The sequence below is a fragment of the Pangasianodon hypophthalmus genome, chromosome 20 (genome assembly GCF_027358585.1).
Source record: "Pangasianodon hypophthalmus isolate fPanHyp1 chromosome 20, fPanHyp1.pri, whole genome shotgun sequence".
NCBI classification, from domain to species: domain Eukaryota; kingdom Metazoa; phylum Chordata; class Actinopteri; order Siluriformes; family Pangasiidae; genus Pangasianodon; species Pangasianodon hypophthalmus.
This window is the reverse complement of record NC_069729.1, coordinates 11272215-11288343: the sequence shown is the minus strand read 5'-3', so window position 1 is coordinate 11288343 and position 16129 is coordinate 11272215. Positions and strand designations below refer to the sequence as shown.

At 38.4% G+C, this 16129-nt stretch overlaps 1 protein-coding gene across 10 annotated transcripts in view; it reads left to right on the top strand.

Moving 5' to 3' along the window:
- iqsec1b (IQ motif and Sec7 domain ArfGEF 1b) overlaps window positions 1-9003 on the top strand; it is a 182991-nt gene extending 173988 nt beyond the window's left edge. For 8 of the 10 annotated variants that reach the window (XM_026932602.3, XM_026932598.3, XM_026932601.3 and 5 more), the window contains 6 exons: window positions 192-317; window positions 716-815; window positions 2375-2536; window positions 2843-3019; window positions 4789-4838; window positions 6292-9003. In XM_026932602.3, coding sequence (XP_026788403.3) covers window positions 192-317; window positions 716-815; window positions 2375-2536; window positions 2843-3019; window positions 4789-4838; window positions 6292-6822 — 1146 coding nt within the window. In that variant the 3' untranslated portion in view covers window positions 6823-9003. The other 2 variants (XM_026932606.3, XM_053227225.1) reach the window with 2 other exon arrangements.
- The last annotated feature ends 7126 nt before the right edge of the window (window positions 9004-16129 follow it).

Sequence of the window (16129 nt, the reverse complement as noted above, 5' to 3'; positions counted from 1 at the left end):
GTGGAAAATAAATCTTACAATTCGTCCACTTCATGCGCTTTTCAGAGATTCCTTTAATAATTCCCTTAAATATTAAATATATGTTTATTGTAATCTGTGTTTTCTAAAATGCTACCTTAAGTGAGATTTAATGATAATATGCTTGAACATAATCCTGAAACATAGTGATAAACATGGGCTGTGTTTTACAGGTGCTGTCCTTACCACATCGCAGGCTAGTGTGCTACTGCAGGCTGTTTGAGGTCCCAGATCCCAACAAGCCACAGAAGCTCGGCCTCCACCAGAGAGAGATCTTCCTCTTCAACGACCTTCTGGTGGTAAGAACAGCCTGAACAAGCTGTTAGAGTGACATCCAAGTACAAGAGGAAGTACAAAGTCCTGCAGCTTCTAATTGGAGCAACTGCATAAATGTTTGCTTCTGTCTCTGGATGGGAAGGATAGTCTTGTTCTCAGAGCAGTGCTAGCCAACTGCAGGAATCTATTAGCTCATGTATACTGAATAGATCTTTCTGACAGTCGAGTTCATAACCGCCAGTTCAAAAGGAAGCAGTGGCTTTATGAGTCTTGGTGGAACTTGTATGAACTCTGAGATTGTAGATGTTGTATGATAGAGGACAGAGAGTTAAGATAACAGATAAGATTTTCAAAAAATAAATAAATAAAGGACGAGCAATAGCAGATAAGGTCCTAAGTTATTTGCAACCTTTCAATTCAGGTCACCAAGATTTTCCAGAAGAAGAAGAACTCAGTGACATACAGCTTCAGGCAGTCCTTCTCTCTATACGGCATGCAGGTGCTCCTCTTCGAGAACCAGTGTAAGTGGCTTTTTTCTTCCCTGCTCTTTTTTTTACCCCTCCCCTGAGCATCAGTCATTCCCAGCCTAAAATAATTTCATGATGTCAATATTTTCTAATACAAGAGAAAGTATTTTTATTCTTCTTATCTGTTATTGTTATCTGTTACTTGATCTGTGATGTTGGTCTCTTCATTTGAGAGATATCGTTTTTGTGTGTGATGTCAGGTAGATCAACATTTTTTAGCCTTCTGTGTCTATTGTGTATATTGTGTAAGGTATATTGTGTAATTTTTTAAACCAGCTGCATGCACAGCAGCAGAAATTGAGTGTGTGAATAACACAGTTGTTCCTTATTTTGCCATGCCCCTAGCCATATTTGCGAAATAAATTTGACATTTATTACTTGCAAATTGTATAAAAGTGAGTGTTACAGAAATGTTGCACTTTGTTGCTTCTATTCTTTTTTTCTCAAGCTGCTGGTAGATGCCATTTCCAGTCCTTGTGTTAACTGACCCACATACCCACACTCTTCTGATCTGATCAGACAGAAAATTAAAATTTTTGTCATTTTTGTAGCTACATTAAATAGAAGTTACAGTTGTTATATACTAATATACAGTTAGTGCACATGGTGGGATACTAATTGTTAAAATGGCCAGTGAGTGTAGCTACAAGTTTAAAACTTTACAACTTTAAAACTGACCACTACGTTATAAAGTCAGATTGAAAAACAATGACAGCAGTGCCTGAATGTGAAATACACAAGTGGTATTGCTTTTCATTAGTGACATGTGGACAGTGTGTTACACTGAAAAGCAAAACCTTCACTGCATTGCTCTTTCATTGTTTGATCTCTTTAATGAAAATCACTCAGCAGGGGTACGGTTTCAAAATAATTAACTCCTGAATGAGTGTCAGAAGTGAATGTAAACCCTACTGCATTTTCATTAATGAGAGGGAATCTTTCAAATATTGCATTATATTCTTAAATATGCATAAATATTGCTTGTCAGGAAATAAAGAAAAACACACTGCCAGTTGACAGAATAAAATGCTTCCTCTCCCTCTCTCTCTCTCACTATACACACACACACACAGACACGTGTCACATGTCAAATGAGAAAAGTTTTTTTTTATTAAATATAAATATTCTTAAGGTATTGTAGTGTGTGTAATTAGTGTTTTTAAATATTTTATAACTGTATTGTAGTTCCAAACATTCATCAATGACAATTAACTTTATGACTCCCGTGTTTTTCCTTAATATTGTTCCTATTAAAAAACCTAAGAAGTTTTTGCAGTAGTATGAAAGGTGTAAAATGTTTTCAAGATCTTTACAAGGAAAACTTACCTGTATTTCGTAATTATTCAATGCCACCATGGGCATTTAAAAAGACGTTATTGATATACAGTCTTTTAGTGCACGTGGTGGGATACCTAATAAAATGGCCAATGATTGCAAGGTTGTATCTTTTAAAGTGACCACTATGTTATACTCTTCTTGAATCTACCAAATCACAACATGAGTCTGTGTGATCATCTGTGCTTGTCAAGTGATCTCAGCCTGTTGTTTACCAGTTTATCCCAATGGTGTGCGGCTCACGTCAGCCATCCCCGGCGCCGATATCAAAGTTCTGATCAATTTCAACGCACCCAATCCACAAGACCGCAAGAAGTTTACAGACGACCTGCGAGAGTCCATCGCTGAGGTGCAGGAGATGGAGAAATACAGGATTGAGTGTGAGCATCAACAGTCTTCTGTCATAACCTCATTACTCAGTCATCTCCTGAGACTAACACCAGCAAGACTTCTGAGCTATCTTTCTTTTTTCTTTAAATTTAGAACAGTTACTGTGTGCTATTGTAATGGCTTCACAATTAAAATGTGTCCTGCTGGTCAGGGTGCATTTTGATCTTTTCACTGTTTACTGATTAGACAGTTATTATTTGGATGCAGAGGTATTTTGGTAGTACTGGAGGATTTGGGTTTGTTGGAACAGAACATTTAAAGAGTGTGTGTGTGTGTGTGTGTGTGTGTGTTTGTAGCTGAGCTGGAAAAGCAGAAAGGTGTGGTGCGGCCTAGCATCTCGCAGAGCTCTGCTCTGAAAAAGGAGGCCGGCAATGGGAACCTGAGCCGAGCCAGTCTGGATGACAGCTATGCCATGGGAGAGGGTCTGAAGAGAAGCGCCCTCAGCAGCTCCTTACGCGACCTTTCCGATGCAGGTAATTTCAATTTCAGAATAGTCTCAGTTGTGAACCTCATCCGAACAACGCACTGACTTCCTGAATAATTGTCCTCTAATTATAGCACCTCCTGCACAATTCAAAATCAATAAGTGAGTTTCCACTGAGGTTCTGTAACCTTTTGAGGAACTAAAATTTCTGGAACAAGTCTAAATAAGAACTACACAGTTTCTGAATGAGTTTGTTTCTCTACTTCAGGAATTGTAACCATTAACAGAAGTGGTTATCAGTGAGCAGCAAAAAACACACCAAAGATGGAGCAAATTGAGTTTTTGACCTTGGATTTGGCTTTGTTGTGTGAATATATGTAGAATATTCTACGCCAGATAGATATTCCAGCTATTCCACGCCAGATAAAAGCAATGACAGTGGTGCATACATGTGGACAATGTGTTACACTGGAAAGCAAAACTTTCACTGCATTGCAATTACATTGCCTGATCTCTTTAACGAAAGTCATGAGCATGGGAATGGGAACTAAAAAGGTCAGGACCTAAAATCAGGTTTCTGCCAATCATGATTTCTCTGCTGGAAACACATCCGGTGTTCCTGAGTTCCAGAAAAACTGGGTTTCTAAAATTGTTCCTGTGACAGTGTTTATAGTTTCATCTAAAATATTTGTTCCCACCATCTTGGACTCTTAAACTGCCATAATTTAGAAGCTTTCAAGCCAATTTTTAATTGAGTTGAATGAACTTTGTGCTCAAGGGTGGCAGTTGCTGGCTGTGCATAGTGACATTATAATCAACACAGAAGATCAATAGAGCATAAAGGGGTTCGATAAAAAGGTAAATAAAGCAGAGTAAGTCATTGATATTCTCTGCACTTAGTCTGAAGCTGCATGATTGCATGATAATGACTGCACAGGAGAAACTAGCAAGGTGTAAACAGCTACCCACGGCTTTTCTATTAGCACAGCCAGGTGATAATATGGCCACACTGCGAGTGAGAAATGAACTGAGACAATGAAACCGGGAACCAGTGTGTGTGCTGCAGTAGGGATCTTTAAACAGTATATAGCACAACAGAGGTGAGGATGAATAACACCTTTTGTGTATTTTTGATAACACTTTGTCCCTGCTATTATTTTATTAATGTCCACCAGCTCACAATTCAGATTGTGGATTACAAAGACACATTTTATTTTGTAGTAGTAGTAGTAGTAGTGGTAGTAGTAGTAGTATTGTTGTCCCAAATAGTAAGATTACTATGTTTATGTCATATTCAGTGATAACTAACTCTCAGCGTGACTGCTATGATACTTTTAGCTTTGTGTATTTGGGTTCCCTTACATCAGAGACAGATCAAATATGATAATTCTTACATATATTTTCCCCATTGTTATTTTTTTTTAGCTCTGTATCCTGTAGTACTGCTAGGTAAGTTAGTCTCGTTATAAGGTATTCTGTTAGATGGTTAGAAACAGTTGCCATTTAGATTATGTAAGCTAAAACATGCTAGAAAATGGCAGATCTATTCATGCTAGCCTAGAAAAGTGCTCGATCCGTCAAAGGAAATCACATCTTCCATCCTTCGCTTCTACTCATACCCAGAAGACTTCTGCCCACTTACCCCAGTCTCATTCTCCTGAACTCAGTACACCTGCTGTGAGGCAACTAGTGGCTTGCCATGTATCCATTAGTGCCCCCTGCAGGCAAGCAGGCTAGATGCTGCTCTGTTTTTCCCCATTGTGCTGTGCTGTGCTGTGATGTGTAAGCGTGCTCTGATCTGTGGCATGTCCTGCTCAGGCAAGCGAGGTCGTCGCAGCAGTGCAGGATCTCTAGACAGCAATATGGACGTAAGTACCATAATGTAAGGCTTATCCCTCCAGCCTGCCATGAGCAAGAGCTCCTCCTTAGTGACGCCTTTGACTGTGAAACTTTCTTCTCGCTTTTATCGTTCTTTGCACCCTTTGTTGGTTCTTTTAGTTTGTGTGTTTGTGATGATAGTGTTGAAATTCACTCACTGCATGAGCTATGTGCCTCGAATGTAGATGTTTCATTGAAAGCGTTCTCCTTCACTTTCCCAGCGGAAAAAAAAACACATCATAATGGGAATTATACTAATGGTTTCCAATAACCATTTTGCTCTCCGTATCTAATGATTTGGATGATTATTGGAGACCATTATGCCAACTCCCATTATGATATGTGTGTTGTTTTCAGCAGGGTTTAAATTTACTTACTGCTGTCAACCATCTTACATATAGATCTCCAGCATGCTTCAACCCATGTGTCTCAGCAGTCTGGTTTGCTTCTTCTGTTTAATGGTTTGTCATATAGTTTACTTGTGGCTGTGATGCAAATAAATGTTCAATGACCTTGAAAGGAAAGAACTCTCCACTTCCTCTCCAGCCTTGACAATGTGCTCCTTTTCCTATCCAGTCCAAAGAACCTCTTTTTTTTTTTTTTTTTTTTTTTGAAGTAAAAAGAGACAGAGAGAGAGGGTAGGTCAGAGTACTAGAAAGTACGAGTAGGAATATGACTAGAAATATTTCATCCATCCATGCTTGAGAATGATTAATAAGATCATGACTAGTGGACAGTAATTAACACACACACACACTATTGCAAACTATTGATCTTTATTAATATGAATATTTACCATTCACTGGCTGTTCCCGCTTTTGCATGGCATGCATGACCACTCAGTATCTTCTCTCTTCTACTATGTGACACTGACAGATGAGGTCTTGTTATTTGTAGTGTCATGTTGCCTGAATGTCTTTTGTTACAAAATATTCCATACTGATGAACAATGTGAGGCATGGAAATGTAAATTCATTCGTTAATCTTTTGATTATTCCAACTACATTCCACCTATACCAGATTTAAATTTTTTTGTTTTTGATTTTTTTTCCAGTGCACTGCTTTTTATAGCAGCATGTCAGACTCCAGTCCTGGAAAGCTGTTTGAGTGAAATAAAAGGAAAATTAAAAAAAAGTTTTTTGTAAACATGAAACAACTAGATGATTTCATCTAGTGACCATCTCATATCAGGGGGAGCCACAAAACAGATGTGTGTATTTTCATAAATATATTCCTATTGTTGCTAATTGAGATGAAAATAAAACACATTGCATGTAAACAACTAATTAGTATTAGTTGTGTAAGATGAATCAGCCCAGCGGTGTTGCAGCCTTTCAGCACAGTAGTCCGACCCCTGCTGTGTATTTATCAGTGATGTACAGGGTTTTGTGTGAGCTGCTTTCTCTCCTCTTACATGGTGTGTGTGTGTGTGTTTGTCTACAGGGCTCCATCATTAGCAGCCCTCACATGAGGCGCCGTGCTGCCTCCAGTCGTGACTGCCCCTCACGCCAGCATTCAGTGCCCAGCTCATCCTCGCTGCTTGGCTCATTGTTCGGCACCAAGCGGGGCGCCAAGTCACCCTCTCTGCCCCCGCAGCCTCCTCATCCAGCCCACCCCACCCTGATCTCTCACACGCCGCACCCGTCCAACCTGCACCACACAGCTCGTGAGGGCACGAGCCTAAGCGACACACATCCACCACACCACACCCAGTACTGCCACGTTCAGCAGAACCCACCTCCGTACCACCACCACCACCACTACCACCCACCTGCACACATCCAGTACCACCCCTCTTCCGCTGCCGCCTCTTCCTCCCATGCCCATTCACATGCACCACACACCCACGGGCCACACGCACAGCACCCGCCCCACCCTTCCGTCCTGCAGCACCACCACAGCCAGGCTCCTCCCCCGGCAGCCGGCCCGGGCAGCGCAAAGCCCAAACACAGCGGGATCAGCACTGTGGTGTGAGGGACTGAGACTGGGACTGACTTTCCAAAGCACCTTGGCAGATTGGCTCTATAGCTGGCACGTGAAAGACTGTGGCCCAGGAACCAGCTGGGGAATGAAAAAAAAAAGCATTGTGACTCTTTTCATTTCATTTAGAGCCCCTTTCCTCTGGGAAGAGAAAGGGGACGCACACTGTGTAGCACTGGCTTTCTCTTCCAGGCTTTCAGAGGGCTGCTAGACCCTGTGGGTTTCCCACCTCCATTTCCACATTTCCTGCACATCACCGTTCAACTGTTCACTCCCAGGCAAAGCTGCTTTTTCCCATTAGGGTTGATTCATACTTTTTTATTTCCACACCTGGACATCTGTCCAGCTTTCATGAGATGGCAATGCCAAGCATGCACAAAGACCATAGCTACTGTTTTATCTTGTAATTAATTGCTTATGGAGCGCTATAAAATACCCTGCTTGCTAATTAGCAGAAACAAACAGTCTCAGTAGAATGATTATGCCTAGAAATGGAGAGTTTAAATACAATGGTCAACAGTCTAGCCATGAATAAAGTCACTCACAAAGATGTACGTGTTCCAGTATTTAATGTAGCTGTAGACCACAGTTCTCTGTGAAATAGTTAGCAGTCTTTAATGTGCCAATTATTCAAAAACAGTTACTGAGTTAGTAAGAAATGCTTTGTGTATGTCGTGCATATACTATTTTGTAAAATAATATCCACAATCAATATTACTGTTACAGAACAAAATGCGTCCGAGGTGTGAGATAAAAATCTCGTATTATACTCCTGAAGTAGAAGATCTAGTTTCACTGTTCTAAAACTCAGTCCAACACTTTTGATTAGACGAGTGAGGGCTTGACCTGAAACTCCTCTGGTTGCCTTTGAAGCAAAACTCTGGAAGATTCCTGAACAAACACAAAGAGAATCTTCTGTTCCGGCAGAACTGTGTTTACTGCACTCATCTGCTCATCACTGAACAATCAGGAGGCAGAAGAGCAGGAGGAAGGAGCTAGCTAATGCAGGAATCTTCCTTAGGCCTTGACTCATCAGTCTTGGCCACTTAGTGCACCGTGGTTTTATTTTTTTAACTATTTTTTTAGGGATGAATAAAATGATATGAAGTAACTGTACATTTAAAGATGAGAATGATCAAGCAGATTTGACTGAGGGGGGTATTTTGGGGGTAAAAAAAAAAAAAAAAAGACATACATGCTTTGCTCAAGAGGATTAAGATTGTTGTTTTTGACTGTAAGGAGGGAGGCTCCATTTCAGAGTGACTAATTTCTTTCCCCATATTTCAAGAGATTTCTCCCGGGTTCTTGCTGTGCTATTTGTGTTCTCAGCGGGCTGAGTGAGTGTGTTCCCCTTCAACCCCCGGGTGCTGCTGTCTGAGGTTCCGCATGCAGCGTAAATTAAAACAGGCTTTCTACACTTCTGCTTTTGGTTGTTTGGGCTTTTTTTCTTTCTTGTTTGATGAATGCCTTTCAGTTTCTCACAAATCCAGCTACGTACTGTATGAAGTAGTGTATGCCAGGAGTGGAGATATGTACCTTATCACAGAAGATTGAGAAATGAGGTTTAAATCATATTTTTCCACACACGTCTTCAATTTTAGAACTTTCTTTATGCTGAATATGCTGTGTATAGAAAGGAGCTGATAAAGTTATGATCTGATTAACGTGATCTTAGCTCAGATAAGAAAGATCTAAATAGCACTTGTCTCATTTTTTTTTTTGTAAGTATTCACTTATGTACAGCAACTATGATAGAAGTTTCTTCTATCTGAGACGAGTATCAGCAATGAAGAGATTTATTTAGCAAGTTTTAATTTTTTCTGTTTGTCCCATTCTTTTTTGTTTGGTTTGTCTGTTTGTTTGGTTTTTTTTTTGTACTAAACATATGTGCAATATGTATGTTTCAGTTTTGTAAATGAACATTTGCAATCTAGTGACAGACTTTTTTTTTTTTTTTCCTTTAAGCTTGTCCTTGTCTTTAATTCTGCATCGCTGCTCTCCCTCCTTTCTCTGTTCTAGCGACTTGCAGTGAGGAATGTCAACTGAAGTACTCTTGCATGTAACATTATACTGTAAGGATATTCTCTAAATATTGTATATTCCCAGAAATATCAGTGTTACCTTTGACTGTTGTTGAAATTTAAGTGACATTAAAAGTATGTAAACTTCTCTTCATGCGACTGTGTTCCTATGGAAGTCATTTTGTCATATTTTGTACCAGAAGATATTCAACTATAGACAAAATTAATAGAACCAACTATATTCCAGCTATAAATTACACACTGTGTATCGAGGCTTTAAAAGCAGATCAAGCTTCTCAGCTACTGTACAGATGTTCTATAATCCTACTACAATTTAAATATTAATTATATACTGTAGGATCATTAATGGTGGTTATCAGCATGAGAAGTAATTAAAGCAAATCACTAAACACTGTAATATTATTATTATTATTATTATTATTATTATTATTATTATTATTATTATTATTATTATTAATGTTCCTTGAATGCTGCTCTCAGATCCAGGTTCAGGTTTGTAATTCACATAATAGAATAACAATTAAATCTCAGATGGCCTTTTCCATTTTTGCATAGATAATATTTATCAAGCCATGCCACAGTAAAGAATCGATTTAACAGATTATACCTCTAAAGGAAATTAGAGCTTCTTGAAATAAATTGATTTCTGGGACAAAGTAAAAAACAAAAAAAAATAGCAAATGTCTCTACATTTTTGTTTTCCTCAAAACTTTTGTTGAAGCATTGTTTTTTTGTTTTGTTTTGTTTTGTTTTTTGACTGCAGCATATAGCAAGTGTAATGCTTTAATCGTGTGCAGTACAGGACGTTTAGTCTAAAACCCATATACTACTGCATGCATTTTCACTGTTGATTGAACTGTCATCTACCACAAACTTAGTAAATTTACTTATATATTTTTTTTATTCTGCTTATTCCCTTGTGTTCTGTTTATGATTGGATGATTTTTTTTAGCTTGATCTTAGATTTTACACCAATTTTCTGCACATTAGCATGTATTCTGGTTTTACTGATTGTAGAAAAAAAAGACATCATTGCACTTGTATATGTGTGTGTCTGACAAAGATTGTCACTGTATATATGACAAACGTATAAGCAAATGAAAAAAAGGCTTACGAATATCTCTAAAATTGAATTTAAAAGGGAAGGGTTAGGGCTATAGGGCTAATGTGCGTATAGAGTCTGTATATTATTGGTATTTAATTTGTCAACCATCATTTCATGGGTACATTTTTATCTCTTTAAAGAGAGTTATTAACCCACTTATACTACCAAATGTATTCAATTTGGCATTGGATCCTCTGTAGGTCTTACAAGCTGGCTGTTACCTGAATTTCTCACATTTAGTCTGACACACACTGCATTCCATCACACACACACACACACATACAATGTAGCTCATTTTATAGGCCTTGTTATCAGATCAAGACAGGAGAATATTCATGTTGATATGTATTCTGTTTCTAAGTAGATTATGAGACCCTATAGATGTAAATCTATAACTGTGATCATGTGATTATCACAAAATAAAAATATACTGTCAGATTCATAACTTGTTTGATCTGTCTATGACATGTACCCTGGGAAATATGTCTAAGCCAACACAAAAATAGACTGTTTACTGAACATAACTTTAAAATACACTTCATGGCCAAACGTTTGTGGACACCTGACCATGACACCTATATGTGGTTCTTCCCCAAATTGTTCCCACAAAGTTGGAAGCACACAATTGTGTAGAATTTCTTTGTATGCTGTAACAATTAATAACAAATTGTGGAAGAACTTGAGTGGCCTGCACAGAGCCCTGACCTCAACCCTACTGAACACCTTTGGGATGAACGAAATCATTACTGCACCCCAGGCCTCCTCGCACATCAGTACCTGATACAGGTACACTATATACAGGTACTATGATCAAAGATACACTATATTGCCAAATGTTTGAGGACACCTGATCATCACACCCATATGTGGTTCTTCTCCAAACTGTTGCCACAAAATTGGAAGCACACAATTGTACAGGATGTCTTTGTATGCTGTAGCATTACAATTTCCCTTCACTGGAACTAAGGGGCCCAAACCTGTTCCAGCATGACAATGCGCCTGTGCACAAAGGGAGCTCCATGAAGACATGGTGTATTAAGGTTGGAGTGGAAGAACTTGAGTGTCCTGCACAGAGCCCTGACCTCAACCCCACTGAATACCTTTGGGATGAACTGGAACGCTGACTGTGTGCCAGGCCTCCTCATCCAACATCAGTGCCTGATCTCATTAATGCTCTTGAACACAATGAACACAAATCCCCACAGTCATGCTCCAAAATCTAGTGGAAAGCTTTCCCAGAAGAGTGGAGGTTATTATAACAGCAAAGGGGGAATAAAACTGGAATAGGGTGTTCAAAAAGCACATGAGTGTGATGGTCAGGTGTCCACATACTTTTGGCCATATAGTGTACCTTAAAGCATTGTGATTTACTACATTCACAATATTGCCATCTCTGCTAATCTCTACTGATGAGTTTTTTCCATTGTATTTTTATGGCTCTGCTTCTTAGCCCTGCCCTTTTTACCCTAAAAGGCAACCCACAAGATCTATTTATCCAAGGCGTGTCCAAATTCATTCCCTACTTGTCAGCCATTTTGTAGTGTGGCCAATCATACTTTTGGCAATATGGGAAAAACTGCCAGATATCACAGCAGCTGAATTCTGGAAAATAGTCCAAATTCCACTACACTTTGACACCTCTACTTCATAAAAATCATAAATATATTTTACCAATGAAACTCTTTAGGCTAATTTCTGACCTTGCCTTGGCTATCTGCTTGAAAAATCACATTGTGTAAGGAGCCAGTTTAACACACACAGCAGTCAATTCAGTCAGTCTGCCTAAAAATGTTTAAAATCTTTGTTTACTCACACAATGAGTGTCATGATTTACTCAAGTTTTGGAATGTTACATGTCATAGGGAAATGGCATAATCAATTCAGTTTGTAATCTGATACGAGCTGTCAAATTGTCCTCGATACTCCTGCACCATCACATCATCATCAAAACAGAGAGGACTGCTTACACACACATACACTGGAATCAGTGGAATTGGAATGAAATGATTCCATTTCAATTTTGGGGTAAACCAAATTCTAGAGCTTTACTCCTGATTCAGTTATACGCAAAAGAGAAATATATTTCAGTTCAGAATATATCACTATACTGTATGTAATATAGATAATAATAGAATATCATATATACTGCAATAGAAAATGTTAAACTTTTGACAATGTGAAGAGGTTTGACAAGCTGTCGCAGATATACATCACTATATTATTACCCACAGCACACTGCAAAGCCAGAATACAAGCAATGCACAGTTCTTCTGCACTGAAGTACCACAATGCATAGCAGTTTCTTTCAGCTGGAAATGTACTTGAGATCATGTGACCGGCCAACCTCAAAATTTTATACAAATGCATATGAAATATGTTTTTAATTAAATCAAACAGTGCAGTTTACTTATGTACTTAATACACAAAATCACAATTAAATCTTTTAAGTGTTCTGCATTTTCTTGGTTTCCATTCTCATTTAAAAAAAAAATCACTAAACACTCTTACTTGGATATGTCTTATTTATGGTTCTGCTATCCTACTTACTTATAATTGTTTAGTTGTTTTTAGTTGTTTCTGTTGTTTGTTCAATATGATGTGCTTCTGGCACATTCTCAAATTGTTTAAATTCAGTCCAATGTCTATCTTACTGCTTCAGCATACAGTACTCAATAGAGCACACTCTATATAGTAAATAATGCATGGCTGAGGGAGCAATTTCACACAACTTCAAAGGGAGTGAGGAGAAAGACTTGCCAATGTTTTTATTACAATTGCAATTTGCCTGACAGGCAAGCTGTAAAAATTACAAACTGCTCCTTTAATAATAGTTCCTATGAATCAAAGTTGCACAGATTTGGTCCTTGAGGGACAAAAATATGAAAAGAATGTGCTGGATTCTGGACACAAAGACATGCACCTCAGACTTACACACACGGCTCTACTTAACATTCCAGTCCTGCTAATTAGCATGCACAACCACCACGACAGCAGTCAAACTTTCCATCTGCCAAGAAATATGATCAGTTGCAGGCCTTTTTTGTTCTCCCAGTGTGCTCTGATGTTTAAAGCCAGAGCCTAGATGGATGATGTGACAAACAACTGCAGAAGCATAAAAATAGACCAGTGCTCTATTTATAGCTTCCTGCTTCCACTGCTGCTACCTCAGCGTTCATCTGCACTGTACAAAGCAACATGATGATGTCATGATAGAGGATGTACACAATGAGGCGGTAAATGATGAATACAACAGATTAAACAGGTTACAAATGCTCTTCCTAAACACACAGTTATAGTGGTAGTGAAACATACTGTTTCACTATTTTATTCCCTTAAATCTGTAGTTCAGGGAATTGTTTATTACAATTAGGGTTTAGTTGTAAAGGTATATGAAGAATATTACTGATTACACTGTAGAAATGGCTTTTACTGACAAACCATCTCTTTCTTATACAGAACCTAGACACCACCTTTAGCCTGGATCCAGCAAATAAAAGTGAAAACTTTTGAGTTTTTTGTTTTATTTTGTTTTAATCCAGGCTATGCAAATACACACATCAAGAGAATCAAATAGGTGTACATCTAGCACAATTGATCATATGAGGAGTACAGCTGAGGCCAAAAGTTTACATACACCTAGGCTAAATATACTCAGTCTCAGTTTTTTGCAACTCCACACATTTCATGTTACCATACATTTCTTTTGCCAATCACTGTATCAGAGTTCTGATAGGTCAGAAGTTTAGGCCCAGAAGGAGGCCCACAAACCTGACTGAGCTACACCAGTTCTGTGAGAAGCTTGTGGAAGGCTACCAAAATTTGTTTTGATTAAGTTAAACAAATTAAAAGGCAATGCCACCATTTCTATCAAAGTGTATGTAAACTTTTGATCCACTGAAAATCTGATATAGTAAATAAAAGCTGAAATAAATCTGTCTCTTTGCTATTATTCTGAAATTACCTCCTATGGAAATAAGGTAGATATCCTAATTGACTTAAGACAGGAACTGTATGGTAACATAAAATGTAGTTGAGAAAACTTGAGTTTTAATTTCTTTAGCTTAGGTTTCCTGTATGTACATCTTTTGCCTCAACTGTAAGTACTTTATATCAAAAAAGTAGTTATAAATCACATATTGGTATTAGACAGTGTGGTGCCTTTTGGAGCATCTTCATCAACCTAAGCACTTTCACACAGTTTAGTTTTAAGGGCACACGAGGAAGTTGCCTTTGTATTGCATCAGGGCTTCACAACATTCTCTTCAAAATGACTTTTGGAAAATGAGCTTTGGTCCTTGCTCGGTTGCCTGCTCTAAACAATTTACACCATCATTAAGTAAGGATCCATCTCGTAAAACTGAAGTTTCCTCAAATGCTTGCTGAGTATCTACGGATTAATGAGAACTAAGGAGTAATTAAAAGTATTTTAAATAGCTGCAAAGGTCCAACTACCCGTACCCGCAACTACAACAGTTTAGATTGTACTGCCTGAGTGACAAATGATGAATGAGTGCATTCGACAGCATTTTAGCATTTTAAACACCATCAAACTCTTACCAGATTATAAGACGCCCCCCATGGAACTGATTTGACAATTCATAAATAGGTGCTTCATAAAAAGCCACAGAATGCAGACTTCAGCTCCTAAACATTAACTTAACATTCACCGCCCCCACATATCCCCAAGTCCTTCTTGTATTAAAAAAAAAAAGCCCTTATTAGCTTTGCTCCCAAGAGGGGTTTTACTTCTAATAACCACAAAACAAAGGGGTAAATATTTAACATTTACAGCATTGCAAAGGAGTGTTAGGTATGTACTGTATGTTAACACATGATTCCTGTGTTGTTTAATTTGCCTTGTACCATTTGTACACCAGCAGCATTATTCATTGTTAAATTAATTAATTTATCTTCAGTAAGTGCATTATCCTGGTAAGGGTCACGGTGTATCCAAAGCCAATTCTGGGAACACTGGGTGTGAGGCGGAAATACACCCTGTACACACATTCACACCTAGGATCAACTTAACTTACTATAGCTAGTCCACCTCCCAGAATGTTTTCGGAGGTGGGAGGAAACCCACTTGGACATGGGGAGAACAGGCACAGAAACTCCACATAGACAGTAACCTGAGCTCAGAATCAAACCAGGGACGCTGGTACTGTGAGCTGCCAGTGCTATCCACTGTGCCACTGTGCCAACAACAGCATTTTTGTCATGTATTATTACATGTTTAATTGTGTCTGATAGGCATTAACACTGCTCAACATGACAACATACAGTTCCCAAAAGTATATGGGAACAGCAAGGCCAATTCTTTTGTTGTTTTTCAAAAGATGAATATGAGACGAGACATATTGCTTGTGCAATGGCTCTGATCAACTTTCCCTCTTTTCTCAGCTTCAAAATGGCATGCTTTTCTCCTATAGACAGCTCTCTACTCCTCATGTTGGTATATCCTTTTTTTAAACACAGGTGAAACCCAGTGCTCAAACCAAGAATATACAGATCTATTAATATCAGAGCTATTAACTGTTTAAACAATCAATCTAACAGGGCACACCTGGGCAACAGAAACACCTATCAGTCACATATGTTCCAGTATTTCTGGTCACTTGAAAAAATGGGTGGGTTCAGTTAAAGGTGCCATGTTCTAAGTTGCTTAACACATCTAGTTGTGAACATTATAAGAAATAAAGGCTGAAATTCAATACAATACTTTCAGAGGGGACTTTAATTTAAGGGTGTTCACATCCAAATTGGATGCAACAGTGAACGGTGTGGGAATTCAGCACTTTTTTTATGTGGTCCCTTCCTTTTTAAGGGACGAAAAGTAATTGGACAATTGGCTGCTCAGCTGTTCCATGGCCAGGTGTGTTTTATTCCCTCATTATTTCACTTACAAGTCAGTAGATAAAAGGTCTAGGGTGTGGCATTTGTATTTGGAATATGTTTCTGTTAACTTTCAAAATGAAGTCCAAAGAGCTGTCACTGCAAGTGAATCAAGCATCAGGCTGAAAAATCAAAACAAGTCCATCAGAAAGATAAAAAAAAAAAAACATTAGACATGGCCAAATCACAGGTGTATCTGTGTCAAAGTCAACAATGTGTTCACCAGAGTAAATACAGAGGGTTTATCGTAAGATGTAACCCA